This window comes from Rattus rattus, chromosome 2 (assembly GCF_011064425.1).
Source record: "Rattus rattus isolate New Zealand chromosome 2, Rrattus_CSIRO_v1, whole genome shotgun sequence".
In the NCBI taxonomy this organism is placed as follows: Eukaryota; Metazoa; Chordata; class Mammalia; order Rodentia; family Muridae; genus Rattus; species Rattus rattus.
Genome location: NC_046155.1, coordinates 197561318 through 197588005, shown reverse-complemented (window position 1 = coordinate 197588005; position 26688 = coordinate 197561318). Strand labels below are relative to the sequence as shown.

General features: G+C 43.0%; 3 protein-coding genes across 3 annotated transcripts in view; all 3 read right to left on the bottom strand.

The window, feature by feature from the left end:
* LOC116893526 (nesprin-1-like) overlaps positions 1-7624 on the bottom strand; it is a 136239-nt gene extending 128615 nt beyond the window's left edge. The window contains 3 exon segments of the mRNA XM_032895251.1: positions 4792-4935; positions 6569-6751; positions 7471-7624. Of these exon segments, the coding sequence (XP_032751142.1) occupies positions 4792-4935; positions 6569-6751; positions 7471-7590 (447 nt within the window). The 5' untranslated portion in view covers positions 7591-7624.
* Positions 7625-7652: 28 nt separating this feature from the next.
* LOC116893525 (nesprin-1-like) lies at positions 7653-21926 on the bottom strand. The gene is made up of 7 exons (XM_032895250.1): positions 21822-21926; positions 20010-20269; positions 16663-16852; positions 13031-13183; positions 12346-12528; positions 10922-11059; positions 7653-7937 (listed from the first exon to the last, which is right to left on the bottom strand). Exons 1-7 carry the CDS (start codon positions 21924-21926, stop codon positions 7653-7655), a joined length of 1314 nt encoding a protein of 437 aa, XP_032751141.1.
* Positions 21927-22663: 737 nt separating this feature from the next.
* The window catches only part of LOC116892878 (nesprin-1), a 103620-nt gene continuing 99595 nt past the window's right edge, over positions 22664-26688 (bottom strand). The window contains exons 46-47 of the mRNA XM_032894788.1: positions 23504-23841; positions 22664-23336 (exon numbers count right to left, since the gene is read on the bottom strand). Of these exons, the coding sequence (XP_032750679.1) occupies positions 23105-23336; positions 23504-23841 (570 nt within the window). The 3' untranslated portion in view covers positions 22664-23104. The remainder of the gene's footprint in view (positions 23337-23503; positions 23842-26688) is intronic.

The following is a 26688-nucleotide window of genomic DNA, read 5'->3' as shown; positions in this document are numbered from 1 at the left end:
AGAGGTACCCTTCTTTCTTTCTCCCTTTGTTTGAGACAAGCCTATTTGCTTGGTAAGCTGTCAGTTATGTGTATAGGACACTTTCTGTGAATAGGAATCAGGTCCTAGAATAAAAGCTGCATTTGTCCTGAGGTGCCACAGGGTGGTTGATTAGGACTATGGCAGGATCAGGGACAAATTATCATAGACTGTCTCTATAATACTTCCTCATTACCCACCTCTGCCTGCCCTAACCTCATAGCTAGGTAAATCCTTTTGGGATGTGTTAAGTTCTCAAATCACATCTGAGGGTTCCTGGCTTCTCTGCAAGCCTCCTACCCAAGCTTCCCAATAAGGCACTTGGAATATATCCTGAATTAGGACTTTCTTTTGTTCTTTGTGTTTTATAGCTATAATAACATCATGAAGCCATTTCCTCGGGGTCACATGGCCCAGGACAGCCGTCTGAATCCATGTTTCTAGGCCATCATCATTCACACTTGGCACAAGAGTGGGCTCTCTGCTTTTTGAGGTGAGACATTGAAAATCAAATTCTTTGTTTTCCTTTTTCTTCTTGTGGGGTGGAGGGAAGGGGTAGAGGGAATGGGTTCTTGTTTCCTTTGTTTTGAAAGGTAGAGTCTTGGTTTGTAGAATCATCTGGCCTTAAACTCAGTCTTTGTTTCCATCCTACTGCTGGGATTACAGGCTACCACTAACACTTTTTAAATGACAGCACACACACACAGATACATAGAAAGACACACAGCACAGACACACGCTTGTATACACACACATGCATGGACCCATGCACCAGGCTATTACTGCTATTACTGTTTGCTGCATGGCTTCTGCCCTCCCACTTGAAATGAACAAGCGGTAACGGTCCAGCAGAATCCAGCCGGCAGCTTGTCATCTAGATGATTGTTCATACCAAGGATTACAAAAAAAAAAAACAAAACAAAACAAACAAAAAAAAACCCCCAAAAACCAAAAAACAAAAATCCAGAAGTCTAATTTACACTCTTGTGGCTGAAAATATTAATTAAATCTAAGGGAGTTTTATTTGTTTGCTTGCTTGTTCGTTTAAGGTGCTTTGCCTTTAACAGTGAAACTGAGGGATCTCATGAAGTTCACAGAGTAGCCTTTGCTTACCCTGTGGCCACAGACAGGTGACAATTCCCCCTGGTGGACCCTCTACAGGCACACTCATGCTGATAGGAAATGCCCTTCTCCAAGATGACAGTCTCAACGTTAGCATGTATACAAGTCATCTGTGATCTTTGTTAAACGCACGGCTCTGATGACCATGGCCAGGACTTTCACCTACTTGGTTTATCAGAATCTACCCTTTATTGTCAGCCTGTGTGGTAACGGCTTTCTCCTGTGAAAGCTGCCTGCCTCTCATGACTAAAGCAAATCCAGTGGCTAAAATGGAACTCAGTGGGTTCATCAGTTATCCCTTCTCAGAAAAAAAAAAAAAAAAAAGCATGCATATTCTAATTTGGGCTGATATTTCTACCAATGAGCACAACAGTGGGCGTGTCTGGGCTGATGCCCCCCACCCCCCGTCCCCCCCCCCCCCCCCCTCCCCACCCTTACACCCCCCCCACACCCCCAGGCAGCCTTCTGTCCTCAGGAGCAAGGCTTTTATGTCCACTGGAAAGCTAAGAGCACAGGGTGTTCTTTCCTAGGCCTTCAAAGTAGCTGGGTTCTGTTTCTGGTTTTTCCAAATGAAATGTACCTTTTGAAGTGTTTTTAAAAAAATAAAATAAAGGTACCCCTTAAAAGAATGTACCTGTATCACACTCTCAAAACTGAAATTCAGCAAGAATAGTCAGAAAATACAGGAAACAACTCGCATCCCGGCTTTCTGTTACTGCCACTTCCCTTCCTGTGTTTTTCCTTTTCCCACATGGCCTTCCTGTGTGTCTACATTGTCATTTCTATGAAACATCTTCTAAGCTACAGGATGAAGCCAACAAACAGATGGAAACAGGGAGACAGGACCTGAAGGAGAACCCGTGACAGGGTGAGGCAGGTCACTATCTGAGTCTCCCAGTGACTCTGCAAGAGGTAGTTCTGAACCCTTGCCTTAAAACCGCTTCCTCTTTTATTATGATGTCACACGTAAGTCTGTTACAGTGCAAAAAATTATCAACATTTGGGCCCCAAATATTGAATTGACTAGTGTGCTATATTTGAGAGCTCAGGAGGTCAGTTTTTTAAATGTATTTACTTATTATATATAAGTACACTATAGCTGTCTTCACACACACCAGAAGAGGGCATCAGATCTCATTACAGATGGTTGCGAGCCACCATGTGGTTGCTGGGATTTGGACTCAGGACCTCTGGAAGAGCAGTCAGTGCTCTTAACCACTGAGCCACCTCTCTAGCCCAAGAGGTCATTTTTGAAAGTAGCTGGTCTGTCTGTCTTCTTTCCTTCCTTCCTCACTATAGGTTGGCTGTGAGAACCTTCTCCTGTAATCCCAGCCATTGGAAGGTTGAGACAGAAGAGACAGAAGAATAGGGAGTTCAAGGCTATCCTGGGCTTTATAGTGAGATCTGGCCCCCCAACCCCCAAAATGTAATCCTCTTGAGGTTGAACAGGGGAGATGTAAATATTTCCCATTATTTTTAAAACATAAGCTTTACTGATAGCTATTGCTAACCCAGACAAGTTGCAAAAAATATCTTGGGTCATAATAAAAAGTTATGGAAACAGTGCTCTGGCTCTTATAGAGCAGGAATAATAATAGATGACCATATATAACATAGTAGGTAGACAGTGATTTCAAAAACTGCCACTGCTCATTACAGGTTCATAAGAGAAGCAGCTAGCAGATGATGTCTATATCTGGAGAGGTGAATATAAGCAGAATATTGATTTTGCAAACCAGAGAAATGTACTATGCCAGTATACTGTTTGGAGACATTGTTTACTTATACGTGGAAAGCAGACATGACATTTTCCACACTTCAAGGGAACATTTCAGTCTCTGAGACGCTTATGACCACATCAGGGCCAGGAAGATTGATCCTTAGGATAAAGGTGAAAAATCAGATAGAAAGTAAAACTTAATGTCTGTCCTTGGCATAAAGGACTAAATAATCCTAAGTCACCTACCACAATGTATGAAGCTATGCGTCAGCCCCCGAAGAAGAGTGAGTTGACCTAATAGGAAATGACAGGCCAGGGACAGAAATTTGCTGCTGAATATCACTGGGTCTTGTCACTCTGGAGCTGTGAGACCTCATGAGACCCAGGAAGATGCAAGGAATGTCTGGTGATGCAGAGAAGATGAGGAAGAGACACCTTTGAGGCAAAGAACCTCTGATAATTCTTGACCTCAGTGAAAGGGCCTAAGCAGTGGACAGGTGGAAGTGATTTTCCCTTCAACATGCAGCCACCCTTTGTAAGAAGGCCACCACCACCATAAAACACTGGACATGGTGTTTCTTACAAGACTTTAGAAATCAAGAATTAGACTATTTTCATGAGCTAACTGTTTTATGCACTGACCTGTTTCCGTGCATGGGACACCCAATGAGACATGTCATTAACAACACACAGAGGCTGCCAAATACAGGGGAGTACCTGTTACTGAGTCAGCAAAAAAATCTCCTTGAAAATGCAGGAACATCTGAAGTGCTGTGTGTTGAAATAACTTTTATTCGCCTGATATAATTATCGTCTTGGAGGCTTACTGACCCCCTCTGCTAAACTAGGCCTAGTCCTGGAAGCTTTTAGCCTCCCTACAATCTAATCTAGGCCTAGAATATTCTCAGTCTCTGAGACTTGCTACAATAACCTCGCCCTTTCTTGTGCTTTCTGAACTCTTGATGCTGGTTCAACGCAGATGGTTCGGGCTCAAACTCCTCTCCCAGCTGACTTATTCACTCTTGCTTTTTCTCTTGGCCTTTGAATTACTCTGCTTTACCACAAATTAACTCTAGCAATCTTTTCTAATCTTCTGGCTCCTTCTCGTTCTCTGACTCATTCTGTCTTACCTGTGTCTAGTTTGTTCTCTCTTCAGTCTGTCTCTGTAAAACTCTCCTGGTAAAACTGCCTCCTTCTCCGTCTCTGTGCTGTTCTACTCCCTCCCTCGCCTCTCCTGCACTGCTCTCCATGAACTCTACTGTGTTCCTGCACTATACACTCTTCCTCCTGTACTGTCTGTCTCTCCCCTAAGTAGCTTCCCTTTCCTCTCTCTTGAGAATTAGCCAGGTCCTATTCTGATTTGTCACTTTGTCTGCCACTCAATTAGACACTTTCAAACTTGGGCGCTTCCTCTTACAAACAAAATTGCTTGCCTTCATTGTTTAGGATTAAGGATGAGTACTAAGGATGGGTCTATATCCCAGTCAGAGGGATTAAAGGTGTGTGGTAAAGACTGAGCCATACCCTAACTAGAAACAGATTCAAACACCTGTAACAGGTGTGCAAGACTCAAGCAGATCCCCCTCAGGACTGGGAATACTTCTCTTCCAGTCACTAAACCTGTAGTTTTAACCTGTGGGTCTCTGCCACTTTGAGAGTCCAGGGACCCTTTCCCATGGGTTACCAAGACCATCTACAACCACAGATGTTTATGTCATGGTTTGTAACAGCACACACTTACATCATGATTCATAACAGTAGCAAAATGACAGTTATGAAGTAGCAGTGGAAACAATCTTATGGTTGGGGTCCCCACAACACAAGAGGGACTCCATTAAAGTGTCACAGCATTAGGAAAGTTGAAAAGCACTGCTTGAATGAAACCACTTTCAAGTGGTCAGTGTCTGGCTCTGCCCACCCTTCTGTCTCACCTCATGCCGAGAGATCTGCGCCTGCAGCTCCTGGATGTTACCGGTGGCCACGGGTTTGTCCTCGATCTCTCTGTGAGCTGCTTCTATCAGCTGCTGGAGATGCTTCATTTCTTGTCCGTACTGTTCGTACTGCACCACGGCCTCCTTTGGGAGGGAAAATGAGAATATGTTTCTTCTGTCAGTTACCAGGTGGCTTTCCCACTAATGCTACCTTCTGGTTCCCTACGTCCAGGAAGTCAAAAAGAGATGGGTAAAGTCCTTCACTCGGATGGTGCAAATTAACAGCCTTCACTTAGAGGCACCCACTTCATCTTTTTGAAAGATTATAACAGAATGACTAATGAGATCGAAATAGGTGAGCAGTTAGCACTCTCTCTGCTCTGCTGACTTAGACTGCCCTGAGGACTGCTGGCAGGACAACAAGAGAGATACTGACTGATGGGTTGGGCAAATACCTCAGTTGGCAAAGCACCTATCACACACGATTAAGGATCTGAATTCAAATTCCAAATATTAAAGCAAAGAGCTACATCTATAACCAGCACTGAGAGGTGAGGGATAAGGGACAAGGGGGTTCCCTAGAGGTTAAGAGGTCCACTAGTTCTGGGTCCAATAGAAGACTCTGTCTCAAAAACTAAAGTAGAGGGCAGTGGAGGAAGACATGTACTGTTGACCTTGGCCTTCATGTACATGTACGTGAACCATGCATTGTGGTGGATGCCATATGCTCGGCCCAGGGAATGACACTGTTGGGAGGTGTGGCCTTGTTAGAGTAGGCATGATCTTGTTGGAGGATGTATGTCACTGTGGAGGTGGGCTTTGGGACCCATGTGGGATACAGTCTTCTCCAGTTTGCCTTCAGAACAACATGTAGAACTCTCAGCTCCTCCAGCCCCACATCTGCCTGCCGTGCTCCGAACCTTGATGATAATGGACTGAACCTCTGACCCTGTAAGCCAGGCCCAATTAAATGCTATCCTTTATAACAGTTGCCTTAGCCGTGGTGTCTCTTAGCAGTACAAATTTAACTAAGGCACATGCACATACCTGTACTGTCCTGTAATACACACAGAAGTGCAAAGCAAAATTCAAAACAATGCTGAATAACAAGACACCAGCCAAGAGTTCCCTCCCAGGTAATACTAATTAAGCATGGCCCACAGCCGCGGAGCTCTGATGTCTAACAGATTACAAGGTAGTGAATGATCAAAGCTGGTTGGTCAAATGAGCGCTCATGGTTTTAATGAGATGTAACTAATCATAAAGAAGGGGAATGCTTCTTAAAGGGGGAGATATAGTAAGTAGCATCATTTCTTCATGGAATGATTTTTCTCTTCTTACCTCAAAAGATTAAGAGCTGTGCTTAGATGTCCTTCTTAGGCCAGAAAATACACAAATTGGATGAAATATGAAGGCTGTTGTGTAATATAAGAATAGCAAGCCCATATCACCAGGCTCTAGATTCTTTTCAGGTACACATATGGCCACATGCAAAATTAATATATATGAGTCATTCATTTTTTAAAAAAATCATTGCCAAAAGATAATTTTCATTAAAAGGTAATTTTTAGAGCTCTTTCCCAGTCCTGTGTGGCTGATCCACACAGAGTCTTAATCTCTTGATTTTATATAACTACAACAGACTGTCAAATTTAGCACTCTGGCTGTTTTGATGGCTGGGCCCACACAATGCTAAGAAAAGCAGCCCATGAGTCATGGGCTCCTGCTGTGCCAGCGTGGGCCCCGCTGGCTGAACTCGCTGCACAGTTGCACCTGCCTGCATGATGTTGTATTGCTGGATGGCCGTGTGCTGCAGCTGACTGGCTTCCTCTTGCAGCCGCAGGGCAGCGTGGCACAGAGGCAAGCCGGTGACCACATCCTCAGGGATCCGGAGAGCACTCTGGCAGAGTTGTACGGCTTGAACCTTTGGCTTCAGTGACTCCATCTCAGACAGCAGATGCTGAAAGGGGCCATGTCATAGTTTAAGCCCTTAGTAATTTTAAGTATTACGTAAACAAAGGCATTTCCTGGATTGTAGTTACTAGGTCAGTGTGGGTCAAGGTGGTTTGTAAGGAAGATACATTCTAGACAATGAACCCATGCTAAGACTATCACCAGGCTTAGAAAACATTTTTCTTGCTGCTATTTTTAAATACAGACCCCCCCCCTACTTTATCCTAAAGTATTACATGTGCATATATGAGTTCATGTGTGTGGATAAATGCACATGTGACTTTGGGTTCTTATTGCCAGGTACATAATGAGGATTGTACATACATGTCTGTATATATAAGGAGGTCAGAGGACAGCAAACTCACCTACCATTATTCAATAACCAGTTGCATTTTTTAATGTTAAGACATGATATCTTGCTGGCCCAGAGCTTGCCAAGTAGGGTAGGCTAGGTAGCCAGTAAGTCCCAGAGATCCACCAATTTCTTCTCCCCGAACTGACATTTTAAGCACGTGCCATCCTGGCTAGTTTTGTTGTTTTCTGACACAGGATCTCACTGTGTAGGTCTTGCTGGCCTCATGTAGACCTGGGTGGCCTCTTCTGCCTACCATTCCCTCCTAAATCCTAGGATTGGCTGCGAATCTCAGGATTTGATCCCGTGGTTGGAAAGCAACAACTTAGATGACGGAGCCATTCCCCAGTCCTTCCGAAATTCCTTCTGCTTACCTGCCGATGGGACAGCTGCTCCTTGAGACTAAGGCGCCCCACTTCTGGAGAAGTCAGAATTGTTTGGGCTTGTTCCAAAGCTACCTGCAAGTTTCTCAGCTCTCCTTCAAACTTCTTCATGTCCTGGAGAACAAACCCCAGTGAACATCAGTGCATTTAAAGTTCAAAGTCATAGCTAAGAACTACATCATATTCAAGAAACTGTCATGGGTGAACACTGTCTCTCTGGGACAGCATGCCATGTTTTTTGTTTGTTTGTTTGTTTGTTTGTTTTGTTTTACCTTGGCTGCGTCTTGGAGGCTCTGCAAACGAACTCTGATTGCCTGCCGTAACTCATCCGTCTCCCGTCCTAACTGTGTCACTTGCTGTGACAGCTTTCCTGTGCAGTACACATTGGCAAGGTATTGCACTTTTTCAGCCATTGTTTCCAGGTCACTGTCAATTTCTTCAGATTCTTCTAGCAGCGTCTAGAGTGAAGTGTTCATATTTGTGAAACTGATATGTAGGCAGGGACCAGGGTGGCGGGAGGCAGCATATATAGATTTGTATAGAGAAGTATAAAGACACAACAGACTAGGAAAAGATCCAGAAGAACTATGAGCATGGTACGATGTTTGGCCATCTCATCCCTATGAGCCCACTTACATTGATATCATCATTATATAGACAACAAAGTAAAATCCAGGCCCCTTAAAAGTTTGCCAAGGCCCCTTGTTCATAAGCATGGGACTCAAGGATTCATGCTCACACCCAGGCTGCCTCCCCATGTGGCAGGACGTAGAGATATCAGGCAGCGGCTGTGATGCTTGAGCACACTGTGTGTCTTACTCACATCTCTGGGCCTGCCTTTTCCCACATTTGCACTAAAGAAGACCTAGTCAGCTCTTGGGTTGTACAACTAAGATCTGAGCACTGTAAGGCGCAAAGAGAAGCACAGGTATTGCAAACAAAAACCTTTGCTTCCTTGTTCATAGTAAGACAAGGAGGAACAGGCGATGCTGAGCGGAGAGTTGCCCTCATCGCTCTGCCCATACCGCTTGCTGGGACTAATAGCAGTAGGACAAACAGACAACACACATATACAAACACATGCATCTGCATATGGAGAAGAAAATGAAAGGGCAGCCAATGATGTAAGGGGTGATGCAACCCAGTTGTGGGACAACTTGTTGGTAAGTTAGATAAGGGTCCTACGGGATACGAGAAAGATATCGCACATTAGCAGATGAGGAGGAAGGGAAAGACACTTCATGCTGAGAAGACAGTGCATGCAGGGCACAGAGGGTGGACAGCACAGAATATGCAGTTTGGGAGAAAGATGATGAATATAAAAAACAGGGGGTGTGTCACTCTATTTGTTAGATTATTTTCAGATAAGAAAGGCAATTTTTTTTCACAGTGAATGTAATATATATGTGGAAAATATTATATCATGTCCTAGGCAGGGTTGTCCAAACTCGTGACACTGACACATGCTGTCACTGATAAATATGAATGTAGACTGTAGGCTATAGATTGTATATGTCTGGAAGGAAAACTGGAAGAAGTTATTGCTAGTACATATAGGTGTTTTTAGGCAGTTAAGAGCATAATGTGTCTCCTGCTTACATTGAACGGTAGAACATATGGATTTTCTTATACTGCGTTTGTTGGAGGACAGCTTTGCCTCCTGGTGGAACACGTGGGAACCCCTCTAAGATGAGTTCCCTGCTGGACTTCAGAGCACATAAGCTGAGTGACCTAAGGTCGCTTGCTTTGGTTAAGGATTCAATCAATCCACCCAGTTGCCCATGCCTTGAACACTAATCAACCACACGTAGGACTGTCTGATCCAGACTGTGCTATCTCTCTAGTATATCCCTTGTCATCCATCTTCAATGAGAGGCCTGTCCTTTTCTGCTGCCTCTCTCTCGCTCTCTCCTTCCCTCCCTTCCTCCCTCCCTCCTTCTTCACCTCTCTCACACAAACACAGATAAATAAATAATAAAATCCCACTATTGTTAAATATAATTAAATATTTCTCCATGTTGGATTACAGCCTCAGTTAAGGACTTGAACAGGAAGTAAAATGAATAGGAAGTAAAACGCCAGCATTGCTTTTCAAATGATTTTACTGAATTACCAGAAGTTTTATTTTTAAAAGTGGTATTATTTGATAGTTAAAATTCCCTTATCTTTTCTGTTCTTAGAACTGCATCTTTAGACTCCTGGAAGTTAGTCACCAGCTAGTTTGTAAAGGAAGTCTAGTCTGTTGGCGTCTAAGCACATTACATAGCAAATGACTCCAGCTCTCTGAGAGGTACAGATATCTGTATCTGGGAGGAGAGTACGTGACTGGGAAGAGGAGGGAGATAATAGGGACTGGAATTTGAGCTGTGGAGACATTCCAGGAGGAAACAATATCCAGAACCACCTCAGGGAGAAGGATTCAAAACTAAATCCTATGGGAAAATACAAACTGCCTAACCTAAGTAACCTAAATAAAAGCCAGCCTGTATTTTGTGGCAAGATGTGTTAGAAATGTGCATTTTTAAGTCAACTATAACTTCCTAAAAAGATGAAATAATTTCCGGAGAGTATGACCAAAAGAAAAGAAACATTTTTGTCTAAGTTCAGAGGAAATGAAGTAATGCGTCCTCCGGGGTGTGGATATAGGATCCGCTCTCGGCTGCTCTGACCTTCTGAGTAAGCCAATGACTCAGTCCTGGCTGTGGCCCAGAGGAAGCAGGCCCTGCCCGGAGCACCAGCATGTACCACAGACGTGCTGGATGTTCGTTCCCAGGCAACCGACATAGGACTATTACTGGGCATTCCCATATTATAGGTGAGAAGGCAGAACTGAGAGACATGGTATTTTGTTCCCAGTCATATGGTACCAGTTGGTTGAGTTTGTTTGTCCCTCCTCCTTCCAAGTGTGATGCCTCTAATCTCTCCATGCTTCCCTGTATCTCTTCCTGTGAAAGAACTCCCTGCATTTCCCAAAGAAGGTTCCACAGCAAAAGCAGCAGCAACAACACAAAGAGCACAGGTACTGCCACAGGGAGGGGAGGATTGTTTTCAATCCTCAGGGAAAGGGTGGTATAAAGAAAACAGAGGATATATATCTGAACACAGTCTTTCTTGGACTCTCATTCTTAGCTACTTGTGGTCAAACCAGATGAGCAAGTCTTTTTTTTTTTTTCTTTCTTCTTAAATACATTTATTTATTGGGAGGAGAGCACATACACACCACAGTGCACATGAAGGGGTCAGAGGACAGCTTGTCTGTTCTCTCCACTACGTAGGACCGGGAATCAAACTCAGGTCACCAAGACTTGGTGATAACCACTTTGACCTACTGAGTCATCCGGATAGCCTCCAAGCATTCTTCTTATCTGGTATTTCACAAAATTTTGTGATAGTCTAACCCAGTCAGACTTTTTACTCTTAACTTTTTTCCCTGGAAGTTTACCTGGTGCAAGATGTACTGTTCTCGGAGCTGGCTTGCCGAATTCCAAGCTATGTTTCCATGGACTAAGACTTTAGCTTTCTCAACCCACTTCTGAATGGACTCGAGCATCTCACTGTACTCTTCCAAGTGGGATGATGCCTGAAAAAGTCATTACATCCGGTTGAATGTAAACCCTGTCTTGTCAGTGGGAAATTCAACCCTATTCTGTGTCTTTGGGTACAACCATCCCAGAGGCCGGAACTTAACACCTGTGTTATTAAAGGGGACCCTGGAAAGTCACTTGCCTATGGGAAATCCATCACGGATTTCCTAGAGACTTCAGGGTAAAAATCCAAGCCCATGATGTGCTTGAGTTATTTCTCTTTCCTGGCTGTTCATTTCATCTTATTCTATTTACCCCTCTATCCTCTTTCCACGTTCCATTGAGTAAAGGCAAAAGCAAGACAGGGACTTCATCATAAGCTCTCAGCACCATAAGCACAACCACCAGTTCTTAAGTTGGGCACAGTAGGAAGTACAATGCCTATCTATTATCCAGTCCTTGGGGGATGGAGACAGGAGGATCTGGAGGTCAAGGTCCTCATTGGCTATTCTGAGGGAGTGCCAGGCCCGCTTAGGGTATATGAGAAAACAGAAAGGAAATGCTAAACTACTCATTTTAACTTTAACCTGATTGCAAGATTAGTGCTTGGTAGAGTTGCAAAGACCCATCTACAATCAAAAATCAAGATGATGTAAATGGAGAGTTATGTAATCACTACCCCCCCACCCCCGCCACACACACCACCACCACCCCACAAAGGAACAGCCTAGACAGGAAGAAGAGAACTCTAAAATTGTGATTGAGATGCCTGTGTAGCTCTCTCCAGTTGAAGGCTTGTGGTAGCGGATGGGGTAGGGGTGGGGAACTCAGTTGTTTTAAGGAGCTTGGTCACTGGGAGTTGGACCGTGTTGCTCCAATGAGTATATGGTCAATGTAAATTGGACTTGTTAGTCTGTCTGTTTGTTTGTTTTCTTCTTCTTCTTTGGGGGAGGGGGTTAAAGGTTGAGGAGAGGTCAGGGTAAACATGATAGAGCACATGGTGTGGAATTCAGAAATAATAAAAATATGTTGAAAAATATTTGAATGTGTCCTAAATTGATTTTATAGAACTCATTTGTGGATGGGCATTTTAGTTTTACAATTACATCTCCAGTTTGCAAAGTCTAACAGCTAAACCTATTCATGCGAAACTGTCAAAGTATAATATAGTTTGTTGTGAAATGGGTTTATATGTAAATCATAGAAACATTGTATAACAATAAGTTATAGCAAAACTTCATCCATCATTGCTAGCTCCACCTTTTCATTTATTTACAGAAGAGAAATGCTTACAATGTCTGCCTTAAAGCACTCTGGTTATGTGCCTGGGGCACAGACATACCTGGTTGAGTTTGGACAGCCGGTTCTCAGCCTGCCTGATGGTTTGCTGGTAGAGTTCAGTCAACTTTCCTATCTTCTTGGCCAATGGCTTGCCCAGCTGACCATGCTGTTCAGAGAATGTCTGTATAGCAGCGTCTAGTTCCATTAACTTGGAATTGCAGCTGTCTAATTCTTCCCCCAGCATCTAAACGGTCATCAACACAAAATTGAAAACATTACAGTTGGTACTTTTCAGGGGTTCTCTAAGACCAGAGGACATACTTTAGATTGTTTGTGCTAAAGGTAAGGTAAACAACCGTGTCACTGAGATTGGGTCAGAGAGCAGCAGAAGAGGGTGTGTTAAGCCTCCTATCCATGTCCCCATGAGAGGACTCGTTTTTCCTTTTGCCCTACCCAGTGCATATGAAATGTTTAGCTCACAGTCAGGGTACAAGCAAACAGGCTTGGCAAACCTTAAAATTTATAAATTGATAGTCCTAGATAATCATGAATCTCTACTATACATACATGTGTGTCTATTAACATATTTCTATTACAATAGTAAATTACATGAGTGGACTGGTGTTATTACCACTGGGTTCTAGTGGTTTGCTAAGAACCCCATGTAACCAGGTGACATGGACACAGCAGCAGTCTATCCTGCAGCCAGAGGTGCCCCTTGCTTTCCGTTCCTCCCTCCTCCTTACCTTCTGGTCAGCCTTAGCTTGAACTAGATCGTCGGTTTTGGCTTTCAGCTTTGTTAGAATGGTTGTGAGATCTTTGGCTACCTTCTGGATCTGGTGGCTGAATTCCTGGCTCATGGCCTTGCCCTGCTCAATTTCTTGTACCTTCTCTTGGATCTAGATGATCAAGGGAAACATGAAAACCAAAAGTTGAAGCCTGATGAGAGATATTAAATCTCTTAAATGATGCAGATTATTAGGTGGCGAGCACTGTGTTGACACCGATGGACTTTGTGAAAGTGGGTGGAGGGGTTGCAGAGTCGACTCAGGGTTCAAAAGCGCTTGAGCAACTGCGAGGAATTTGGATCTCAGAATCTGGGTAATGAGTTGGGTGATCTGCGCCTGTCTGTAACCTCAGTTCCATGGGCCACAGGATGAAAGGATTGCTGAGACTTCTGACTTCCATCCTCAAGGAGACAGCAAGACCCCTGCATTCAGGAAGACCCCCTGCCTCAAAAGGACAGGTGGGGAGCAATAAAGGAGGATACCGGAAGCTTTCTTCTGGCCTCCATGTGTGCACAGGCACATGTATGCATGTGAATGCATGCATGCACACAAAGTGCACAAAGTTTGAGGCTGATTTACTCTCAGTAGCTTTGCGAATTGACTGTGCTCCTTGTGGGATTCCAGCGAGAAAAGAATCAATGTCTGTTCTCTGAGTCATTCATTAAATATTTACAGCTGCTGGTTAGCGTTCCCCTGTAGGCAGCCGATCCTAGTTTGTCTACTCACTGATCCTGTGTCTGTGATACTGTGATACACAAACTCTTCTTTATGGCCTTCTGTTCTTGTTTCTCTCTCTCTCTCTCTCTCTCTCTCTCTCTCTCTCTCTCTCTCTCTCTCTCTCTGTGTGTGTGTGTGTGTGTGTGTGTGCGTGCGTGTGCATGTGCATGTGCATGAGCATGTACATGTGCATGTGCATGTGTGTGTGTAAAACAGCACACATGTAAAAGCCAGAGTACTGACTCTTGGGAGTCAGTTCTGTCCTTCCACCATGGGAATTCTGGGAACTTGGACTGAACTTAGCAGCAAGTGCCTTTCCCGGCTGATCCTTCTCAACATCTCCTAAGATGTTTTTTTTTTCTTCATGAAATAGAAACCTCCCCACCAAAATACTCGGAGGCCTATGGATTGTTTTCAAGCACGTTTTTCAAAGTGTCTGATAGTGTTTTCTTAACTTTCAGTAAGATTCCGACCACATACCAACAGAGCAGGAAATGAATGCAATGAGAGAGAAGGCTCCAAAGATGATTGACAGTGTGGTTCAGTGGTAGAGTGCTTGTCCAACAGCATATGGGAAACCATAGGTTTAGTCCCCAGCAATAACACAATACACAACACACACACACCCTACACCCCACAATACACACACACACACACACACACACACACACACACACACAAAACAATGGGTTTGATTTGATTTATAGCAACATTCAAATACTGGGGAAAAAAGTAATCAGGAGTACAAATGTACCTGGGTGTGGTGATACACACCTATAATCCTAACTCTTGGGAGTTCGAGGCAAAAAATAAGGATTGTGATTTTAAAGCCAAGCTAGGTTATAATAGCGAGCCTGTGTTATAAATAAATAACCAAATAAATAAATATATTATCGATATTTTTCTTTAGATACAAGAAAGGGCCTTTCAATCCGCAGAGAAGCAGTGTTATTTTAGTACTGACTTGGCCCACATCATCTTGGCTTGAACACCATAATAACTATATTTGCACAGAATAACTCTCGAAAGCAAGTAAATAAAACATAAACAATTATTAAAAGTTCTTTAACTTTTTTTTTGTCTTGTGGTATTTTATTTTATTTTGTGCATCCTTGGCTGTACTCAATCTCACAGAGACCCACCTGTCTCTCTGCCTCCTGGGCACTAGGATTAAAGGCTTGCGCCACCACCACCTGGCTAGACTTGACATTTTAAAAACTGATTCATTTTAACTTGCGTGAGTGTCCATGTGCATGAGTGGGGTCTAGAAGAGGGTGCCCAAACCCCTGAGTTATAGGTTGTGAGCCACTGACATGAGTGCTGGGAATGACTTGGGTCCTCTGCAAGGGCAGCAGGTGCTTTCCTTAACCACGGCGCCATTTCTCCAGTCCCCTAAATGACTTTTCAAAGGCCTTGACTCATTAACTTACCCTTCCTGACAGATCTCCCACTGTCCATGAAGCCCAGTTAAATATTCATCCAGTTAAATATTCAAAATAAAATAAAGCAAACCAAAATAAAATAACAGGTATCATTGCCTTTGATTCGTTTGAAATCATGGTGCAGTGAGCTGGATTCGGATATGGTTTTCAAACACTTTGCCTCCACCAGGGATTCAAAAGTACAGTACAGATGTGTGCATTTTGTGGTTTATGTTTTCTGAACCACAAAACATTGTAGATTAGTATATGTCTTTCCTCTGTGTCATATAGAATGGCCTATAATTGAGCTTTAATGGCTCTCACAATCAGCCACCATGACTATTCTGAAAAAAACGCACTAGTCTTCTACACAGAAGCTACGTGATGCTGGGTTTTTTTGTTGTTGTTGTTTTTTGTTTTTTGTTTTTTTCATGAAAAAGCATCCTCTTCACAGGAGCAAGATCCAGGAGTTCCCTAGTGTCTACACCAGAAAGGTCTACACGTTCCTTGTTTCAAGGAATTTTCAAATCTGTACTCTGAGTGCTGACTGTGGTGTTCCTTCAGTTGTTTTGTTTTAGTCTCTTGGTTTTTGGTGAGGGGCAGGGCAGAATGAAGCTCTTTCTTTAATGGCATGCACACTAGTGACTGCCACATTCCTGGCTTCGTTTCCTTCCTCTGAGTGCCCCTTCCCTTCAATGTGTTCACCGACCCATCTCACATCTTGCTGAACTAAAATAACAGCTTGAAGAGGAATTACTCAATAGTAATATTGGGACATGTCATAGCTTACTTTTTGACTGCTTAAGATATTGTTTAACATGAGTGGATGAAGCAGATCAATTCTATATCTTCATATAAGTCTTGAACACCAGATTACCAGTTATTTACTGATGTAACTGTTATTTACAGTTATTTACTGATGGGAAGATGGGGCTTAGCTGGAAGACATGGCTTCCTGCAGGTAGCACTTAAAAGTTCAGAGCCATCTCTTCTTATACCCCAAGTTTTCTGCTTTCTGGTCCCCAAGATATAAGGACTCCTGGCCACACATTCCTGCCATGGTCCCCACCTTGATGGGATGTCCTCCCTGAGTCCTAACAAACCCTTCTTTCCTGCCATGCTTCTGTGAGAAAACAGTATACAGTGATGAGAAAAACAAACTATATTTCTTCATGGCATTACTGCTCAGAGCTGTGGTCGTTTGAATGCTATTTGTTTTATAGTGGTCTGTTATTTACCTTGCTTTCCTGGGAAATATGATTGTGCAAACCAAGATACATCTTATAGGACTAACTCTGGAAAGAATAGAAAGCCTTCCTCAACGCCCCACCCCCACCCCGCATCCTGGTCTATCTGTCTCTGGCTCTCTCTCTCTCTCTCTCTCTCTCTCTCTCTCTCTCTCTCTCTCTCTCTCTCTCTCTCTCTCTCTCTCTCTCTCTGTTATAAGTTCACCTGATCATGGATCTTTAGGTCCAATGCAACTTCAGCCAGCTGGAGGGAGATTTCAGATGGTAAGATAGTGTAGAGACCCAGATACTTATTCTTTTGCTCTTCTGCGATTTTCTCAATGCTCTCTCGATGGCTGGCAGCTTCTGCTAGGAGGCTCTGAGGAAGGAAAGCAAGATAAGAAAATTCTAGATGCCTGATAAGGAACATAGTTTCTTATGGATCTAGAGATAAAGCTATTGAGTTTTCATTGTTACAGTTAAAGGTGAAATTACAGAAACATCTTACAGGGGAAGTGAACTTCAGTATGTCCCCTTTCATCAGACATATGATCCCATAGAGGAATAATATACATTATACTTTGCATATAGCTTGCATACACCTTGTATATATAATACTCACCTAAAAATTCTAATTCACAATTAAATGCGTACAAGAGTAGCCAAAGGCAATATTGTGACAAAGAGCGGGAGGAGAATCCTGTACCTTCAGTTCTTCTAGTTGTGTGTCGATCTCTAGAGTTGGATTCCCTAAATAGTCCTTTGTTTCTTGAACCCAAGACTTCACAGAATTAATACAAGTCTCCACTGCTTCCCGTTCTTGGAGTTCCTGCTTCACCAGTTTGCCATGATTCTTCACTTTCTCCTGCATGCTTCAAAACACCAGAGGGAGAAAACAGAAATGAAGCAGAAGGAACACTCCTGAGCATGACACAGCTTTAGAAGAGACATAGAAACAGAAATCTAGTATGTTTTGGGCAGGTAAAGTTACTTCCTATTCTCTCGGATATCGTTTAGTGACACCAAGGTTCAGTTTAAGCATAACAGAAGAATTTACGTCACAGGAGGTGAATAATTTATTCCTGGAAATTTGAGAGTTGACTTTGTTCCCTTCCACTTAGTGGTTACTTATTTCTCTATGCAGAAAACATAGATTGCCTTCTTAACCTCATCTTTCCAATCTGTTTGAATAGTGCCATGCCATCACCATCTGAAAGGAATGTGTCATTGGAATGTGTCATTGGAATGTGTATGGCTGTGAGAAGCCAGCTTTTAAAGAAAGAATCAAGCTTTGGACATGTCACCATGATTAATGTCAGTGTCATGCCTGATCTGAATAAGTGGATTAAAAGGCTTTTTGATATATGATATGAGATTACTCTTATGTCATTATTAACTAAGTGGAGTGACTAGAGATTTGTATAAGGTAATGTTATTTATTAGAGGAATTAAATTGTCTAAAGACATGCTTCCCTATGGCCCAAGAAGTGAATCAAGCCAGTTCTAGATCATCAAACTTCCTCATAGATTCACTAATCAATGAAGGAGCGGAACTGCCTGGATTTCTGTTATTGTTCTTCTTCCTAACCCCCCACGTCACCAGTGGGTGATACAGCTTTATCAAACCAACCTTTTAAATACTGCTCAGTTGTTGAAGGTCTTTGTCTAACCTGGGGACTTACCACATGGCCAGGCTGGCCTCAAACTCATGATCCTCCTGCCTCAGCCTCCTGGGTGTAGGATAAGATGTGTCAATGTGCTTGGAGCTTCTTATCTACTGAGTACCCTGCACTCCCACATTTCTAAACTTTTTATATGTCATTCAAACTACTATGTCGTGCAAACCTACTTTGTCTACAGCTACAGAAAAGATACCTTCCTTGCCGTCCCTCCTGGACTGGTTGCCTCTGCTTAGAGCCTATTAGAGTCAGTGGCGGCTCATCTGTGTTGACCTGGGTTTTGAGTCACGTGGGAAACACACTTATGGAGTTCCTAAGGTTGTTTTCAGAGATGTTTAACTGAACATGGATGGCCTCTCCTGAACATGGGTGGCACCATCTCACAGGGTCCCAGAGTGAATTAAAAGGGAAACAAGGATCTCCCCAACCCCCTAATCGCTGCAGGTCTAGCAGCTTCTCAGCTGAAACTTGGTTTTGGAAACTTGCAGTGCAGCAGACAGACAGGCCCGACAGGAGCCATGGCATTCAGGCGGAGGGAACTGAATCTGGCTGATCTGCAAATTTCATTGAAACAGTGACAGTGTCCAGACGATTAAAGAATTGAAAAGAAAGAAAGAAGACAAGAAAAAAAGAGGAACAAGAGAAAGCAAACGGATCACCACTGCTAAGCACTCTGTTTCCTGACCTGAACTCAATGAGCCCAGTAGCCTTGTGATCTACCATGCCTCCCTCCTGAGATGGACTGTGTCCCCTCAGACCATGAGGCAAAACAAACGTTTCCTTTCCTTAAGATGCCTTGGGTCAGAATAACAAGAAAAGTGACAAATTCTTGCAACTTTTGCAGTACTTTACTGAAAAGTTTCCTTTGGTCACCTATCAATTCTTCAAAGTGCAGGAAGGTAAAATGATGAGTCTGTTTAGCTTGCCACTGTCTTCCTCTGTCTCTGTCCCTCTGTCAGTTCTCTATCCCTCCCCAAGCCCCTCTGTGTGTGTGTTGCATCTTGGCGTGTGTGTGTCTTGTGTGTGTGTGTGTGTGTGGTGTGTGCCTGTAGAGAGTGTGTGTGTGTGTGTCTGTGTGTGTGTGTATGTGTGTCTGTGTGTGGGTGTGGGAGGTTGTGTGTATGTGTGTGTGTAGTGTGTGAATGTGTGTGTGTGTGTAGTGTGTGTGTAAAGTGTGTAGTGTGTGTGTGTAGTGTGTGTATGTGTGTGTGTGTGTAATGTGTGTGTAGTGTGTGTGTATGTGTGTGTATGTGTGTGTGTGAGTGTATGTGTGTGTGTGAGTGTGTGTGTGAGAGTGTGTGTGTGTGTGTGTGTGTGTGTGTGTGAGTGTGTGTGTAAGAGTGTGTGTGTAAGAGTGAGTGTGTGTGTGAGAGTGTGTTTGTGTGTGTGGTGTACAGAGGGGGATATGAGTATGCATGCATGTATATAGAGGCCAGAGGTCAAACTTGGTGTAATTCATCAGGAGCTATCTGTGCTTTGTTTTGTTTTATTTTGTTTTGTTTTGCTTTGCTTTGTTTTGTTTTCTATGACGCAGTCTAAGCCGCCCAGCCCGCAAGCTGCAGAGATCTCTGTATCTCTGTTGCTGGCGTTATAAGCATGCGCTATCGTGTTCAGCTTCTTTCCTTTTGTTTTTAACCATGGGCGCTGAAGCTCAAACTTGGATCATCGTGTTTGTGGGATAGGTGCTTTACCAACTGTGGGTACCCTCTCTCCTGGGTCTCCCCATTGCATACTAGCTCTGTTATCAAATATGTACTTGTCTTACAATGAAGGGAAGAGTTACTAAAACCCGGCCGTAGAAGCCGCGCGATGGAGTGCCCCCAATGCCTGAGCACCTCATATGTCCCCGAGTTAAGGCCCCTTGTAATAGTGAGCAAAGCAGGTGTGTAATTACTCGAGACACTGATCTTGCAGCGCAGTGATTTCCTGCAGGGTGGGCACCTCTTCCTTGGGGCCAGGGAGAGCTCCATCTTGCAGCATGCTTAGCGCTCGCTGCTGTAGCACACCCAGGGCCAGCTGCTGCCGCTCCAGGTCCATCGCAAATGTGTCGTGACTTTCAAGGAGGGCTATGAGCTCTGCCTTTGAGGTCTTCTCTGTGGACGTTCCAGGTAATCTACCTTGGAGTTGATTGATTATTTCAGTGTTTTCTTTGATCTAAGGGCAAACATACATCATACGAAAGTCAGAATTATACTGAAAAGAATGTGGGGAGCCCGCTAAGCGCTACACTTGACATCATTTAACCACGATGACATAAACTACAAACTTCAGAAGTGAAAACCAATGGAGATGCTGTCACTAACATGAAAGACCACTTCTCCCACCCTGGGTTAAAATTTTAATCCCCAAATCTTATCAAGACAGGCAGACTACAAGTGGCAGAGAAACTTTAAACGAACTGAACATACAAAACATTCACTTTTAAAGTTGGCTTGAGAGTGTGTGTGTGTGTGTGTGTGTGTGTGTGTGTGTGTGTGTGACAAAGAAGACATGGCTAAAACACTAAACCTTACCTAAAGGCTGGAAAAAATTATACACATATTTGAGGAATGAACTAAATTCTTATTTTTACAACAAAGAAAAAAATGATTTTGTACATTTTCCCAGAATAGATTAAAAACAAATTGGGCTTGCCCTGGCTTGCCTTCCTTTCAAAATTTCACTGCTTTAATTTTCTTTTTTAAAATGTATTTATATATTTATTTTAGAATATTTATTATTTATTATTTGTGCATGTAGGCATGCATGTGTGTACACACTTGAGAGGCAGGCACAGCTGTGCACATAACATACATGTAGATATCATGGGACAACTTTCGGGAGTGTGTTCTCTCACTTCACTGTGGGTTCTGAGGATGAAGCATTTAGCTGGCCCTTAGTTATTTTAAACATAGCATACAAAAGAACCATTTCCCCTGTAAGATGTTCATACTTCATGTTGGCTGAACCTATTCCTCCCTGACCCCCTTGCTGCTCTCCCTGGCTTTCTTCATCCTGATCCTTGTATGTATTCTTCACTCTCCTGTACTGGTTTTTCTTCTCTCTGTCACATGCATATTACCCTCCCTCTGCCATTTGACTCTAACTTGGAACTAAACTGTACAATGCACACAACATTCTGTTTCATCGTTTAGTTTTCATGAAATTGAAAGAGGAATGAGAGTTTCAAAAGACTAATTTCGAGAGCATAGCAGGTAGCTGTTTGCCTGGGAAATGCCCCATCCCTCTGCCCCCAGTCTATGGTTTTTGAATATCTGATCCCCAGTTGATGGCCCTGTGTGAGGAGGTTTAAGAGGTGTGGACTTACTAGAGGAAGAATGCCACTGTGGCGGGCCTTTGGGATCTAAAGTCTTCCCCTACTCCCAGCTTATGCTCGCTGCCTTGTTCATGAGGTTGCATGTGAGCTGTCTGCTTGCTGCTCCAACTACGATGCCTGCCGCCCGCCACCCGCTGCCCACTGCAATGCTGCTCGCTGCCCAACCCCTGCTGCCTGCTGCCACGCCTCCCTGCCACCGGGGGAACCTAACCCTCCGGAAATGTAGGCCAAAATATAATCTTTCTTTTATCAACTGCCGCGATCCCGACGTTTTCTCACAGTCTCAGAAACCTAACGAATGCAAAGGCAAAGCACCAGTTTTTCAGATACACTCTCATCTCTGGGGAATGAAACAAAACGTGACTTAAACCAATCTGTAGCGAAAGTTACCTTAGCGCTCAAACCCTTCCACTCATCCACTGCATCCTCCAGTATCTTCTCCTGGTCCTGGGCCACAGCACGGAGACGCGTCCAGCGCTGCCAGACAGTGGTCATCGACCAGCTTAGGGTCGCTTTGTTCGCCTCGTTTCCGGTTTGCTCTAGTTGTGATGCCTTTTCCTCCAGAGCCACAATTTTCTCATGGAAAGAGTCAACTACAGACACTAAAGCCTAGTGCAGGGTTGGGGGTGAGTAGAGGGGGTTAGAGAAACATTGATTTGTTTTTCTTTTGAGTTCTATGGACTTAGCTAAAGCCCTATTGCAAAAAGGAAAAAAAAAGAAATATTTCTGTATAAAGTTAGGTTCCTCAAAGAGTCGTGTGGTACATGTCTGTGGGTCTAGAGCTGGGGAGGCAGAGCAAGAGATTCAGGGGGGCAAGGTATCCTCAGCTACATAGAGTTTAAGGCCAGTCTGGGTTACCTAAATGCCTGCCCTTAAAAAAGTCAAAAGTAAATTAATAATTATGAATACATTTTGTTTCCTTTAATAACTCTAAAGTTTTACTTATCATAGTGGGATTTGGATTTATTTTTGAAAGGTGAAAATTATTTACTTATTATAGATAAGTAATTTTCTACTTGGGATGAATTTTTTTTTATTTCTGAAAATCAACAAAAATTTACTTTGGTATTTTAGAATGTTACAGCCTTCCTTTTGTTGCTATGCCAGATGAGGGGCGTTCAGGAGTTAATTTCTGGATTTTATTTTGGTCCAATTTACCAGGAATTTAAAAGGTTGGTTTATTTATTTATTTATTTATTTATTTATTTATTTATTTATTTATTTATTCTGGGGGCTGCCAGGACATGGGTAGTAGTTAAAGATGTGTTTTTATGAGTTGGTTTTCTCTACCTTGATTTACAGAGGGTGTTCCTCTGGTTTTCTGCTGTGCACTGATTCCTGGAGCTTCCCAGGGAATGTCTCCATTGCTATCTCCCTTCTTGCTGTGGGTTGCTAGGCTTGCTAAACTGTGCCTGAACATCTTGCTTCTTACGAAGGTTTAGGGGGTGCGACTCAGGCTGTTAGGTGCCAGGTTTGTGTAGCCAGCACTTTTACCCACTGAGCCATCTCCCCAGCCCTTTACCGCCACGTTTAAGCAACCCTTTCTTACCAGAAGCAGAGTTTGGATTTGTCTTTGGGACCCTAGCTATGTATTTTCGTGAGAGCATCCTCAGCTGCGAAATGTGTTTATTGTGTCATTATCACACCAAAGGAAGCGAGATGGGAATAAAGACTTAAGGATGTGATTCTGCAAACATCATATCACACGGACTGTTGCAATTAACATGGAAAGACGTAAAAATAAGGACAATAAAACTTACCCTGTGTTCTGACAGCTTTTCTTCAGCTTCGTGGCTGGAAGATGTCTTCGACACAACAAACTCGGACAGCTTCTTTTCCACATCATTCATCAACTTGATAACCCCTTCTCTGGATTTCTGATACTCTTGCCATTGAACCGAACATCTTGAAAGAGTGCAAGAGAAATAAATAAGCAATGCAAACCCAGTTATTTCTACCCAGAGCTCTGCTGACCACATGATGACAAGACAGAGAAATGAATGTACGTGCAATGTACGTTACTATATATTACATTAGTATGCTTCTGTTTTGTATGAACCTGCTCCAAATACCTCTGCAGGAGGTCCCGCTGGGTGTGGGAGTCCTGGGTGACCCCCTGACTCCTCTTTTCCAGGGAAGCCATCTTCTGTGCCAGCTCCTCTTTTCCGGTTGGCTTGATGAGTGGGTCCAGCCTGGCCACAAGACCTCGGAGCTCCTCCATGTGGCTGTGGAACTGACCCTCTGTTTTGAAAAATTCCATGTGACTTTTGAGGTTTTCCTCTGCGCTCTCAACATCTAGGCCATTGCCCACCAGCTGTAACATTTCCTGGGCATCCTCAAGCCAGTCATTAGCTGCTTGGCACACTTGATAATACCTTTGACACTGACTGTATATTTCTGTCAAGGTTGCCTGAAAGACAGTCATTGCGAGATAATCAACTTCCAGGTTCGTAAGATGTCATTTCATGTTTCCCACTCTTTTCTGGTTCTCGGTTCTGTAGGATGGCATGGGACGTTAACAGGTAAACTGAGGGAATTTATTTTCCATGGTGAATGCATTTGGATCCTTTACTCCCTCCCCTTTCTAATCGCACCATAGCTCTAATGCTGTAGTTAAAATATATACTGACTAAGAAGAGAACTGAGCTATAAATTTATATTAGCATCTTGAATGGTCTTGAAACTATGTTTTTTTTCTTCTAAAGACAAACTACAAAGCTTAATAATGCAGTGTCTTCCTGGACAGATGCTTTGCAAAGTAGTTATGCCTCAGTGGGTTAAAAGAATGGTAACATTCAACTTCCAAACTAGCCTCTGCCAGCTTCTGGAAATAAATAGATTGCCCTTGAGTCTTGAGCAGAGACTAAAACAGAAGTAGAAATCCATAAGGCTTGCTGCTTCAAGTCCAGAGGGAACGGAAAGACTCTAAGGAGCCATCAATGAATAGACAAGCAGAGCCATATTGACAGAGGAGGTGGTAGTCAGGATTGGAAGCAAAGGAGAGAATGGGTGGGGGAGCATGTGGCTTAGAAATGCTCCCAGAAGTACTGGGACCTACATCTGGATGAAGACAAGCAGAGGGAGCCTAAACAATTTAAGATTGTGCTCAAAAGTCATCACCAACTCAAAACCAATAATCAGTGCGATAGGTCTGTGGTTTTCAACTTGTGGGACTCAACCCCTTTGAGGGAGGGTGACATATCAGATATTTACACTATGATTCAGAACAGAAGCAAAATTATAGCTAAGAAGTAGCAACAAAATAATTTTAGGGTCAGGGAGAGGGGTCTCTATAACATGGGGAATTGTATTAAAGGGTTGGAGCATTAGAAAGATTGAGAACCATTGTGACAGATGATTTTTTTTAAAAGAAAAAAACCAGTCTTTGCCTTACACTCAAGGTTTGCCTCTGCATCTACAGGGATAGGTATCTCATTTGAAAATGTAATGATAGTTTTGATTTAGCATGAAGAACTTTGCTAAGTACACTTTGAAAAGCAAGCATTGGGCCTGGAGAGATGGCTCAGCGGTTAAGAGCACTGACTGCTCTTCCAGAGGTCCTAAGTTCAATTCCCAGCAACCACATGGTGGCTCACAACCATCTGGAGTGGGATCTGATGCCCTCTTCTGGTGCACAGACATATATGCAGGCAGAACACAATAAATCTTTAAAAAATAAGCAAGCATTTTATGTGTTTATTATAACCTCACTTAAACACTAAAAGGTTTGCTATTTAAAGTATTAGAATTAATCTGTGTAGGAAATACAGGTAAATGATACAGATTCAGGATGTCCAAAAAGGACAAAAGAGGCATCAGATCGCCTAGAACTGGTTGCCAAGTTCAGATTCTCCATAAAAACAGCAAATATTCTTAACCATGAGCCATCTCTCCAGGCCAGGGTTTCATATAGCCTAGGGTGGCTTCACTCTTGATGTAAATATTTAATTTGTGATCCTCCTGTCTTTGCTTCTTGAGTTCTGGTATATTGCCATACACCATCATGCTCCATGTAAGGAATGCTGGGAACTGAAACTCAGGACCAAGTGTATGATGGGTGAGCAACTGAATTACATCCCTAGCCTCAAGACCAGGGGATTAAAGTGGCCACTGTAACTCTTATCTTATACTGAATGAGGAGAGTGAGCAAGTCCCAGTTGGTGAGCAATCTGAGAGGTTCTCTACTTGTTCCCATTGCTGTTTGTAGTTCCCAAGTCTTAGAAGCAGCAGATAGAAGACCCTTGGCTTCACTCCTTTGGAGCCTCCTTGCTCTGCCTTGTTACATTTAACATCAGGGGAAGGAGGCTCCCCTACCTGAATAAGAGGGGAAGAAACAGGGCAATGGGTAGGATGGCCTACAAGAGAACATGCCTCGGCACCACCCATGATCTGTGTCATTCGCTTGGCATCATTGCCTTTGGAGCCTCTTCATTCAATGTTATTTTCAAAGTGCCAGAGGCCATATTGTATTAAAAGGGCACTAAGAATCCACTGGTCATATATTCTATTAGCATATTCATAATGTGTCTCTGTGAGAATTATTCCCAGGAACTAATCTAAGGTACTCAAGGAACTCGTGAAAGGCACACTACATGTGCACGTAACTTACACATCCTGCCATACTTGAAATCACCTTTATATCCCCATGTAACACCTAATAAAATATTGCCATACCTGTACTTCATTGTTAAAGGAGTAGTGTGAAAGGGCTAAAGGTCTGCACATGTTTCAAAAATTTTTAAAAATATGCCAATCACATTGGAGATTCCTCTGAAAACTGCAAACAGATCTATTGTATAAGCCAGCCACAATACTCCTGGGTATTTCCCCCAAGGCCTCTATGTCAATATGTCACAGAGACACTTAGACATCTATTTTTACTTCAGCACAATTCATAAGACTTTAGTTGTGGAATTGACACAAGTGTCTGCCAACAGGAATAGACAGAGAAAATGTGGTATGCATAGCCAACAGAATTTTATTTGGCCATAAAAAACATGATGATGTCATCTGTGGAAGAATGGATGTAAATCTGTGTATGCATCCTAGACCTTACGAGTGTGCAAACACATATATGCATGCATGTATATAACATGAAAATGAAAACTGACCAGGGAAAGGCAGGAGACTAATGGGGGAAATGTATAAAAATATCTTTATGAAACACAAGACCATATATATAGTGAATATATACCAATAAAAATGAAGAAGAAGAGGAGGAGGAGGAGGGAGAGGAGGAGGAAGAGGAAGAAGAAGA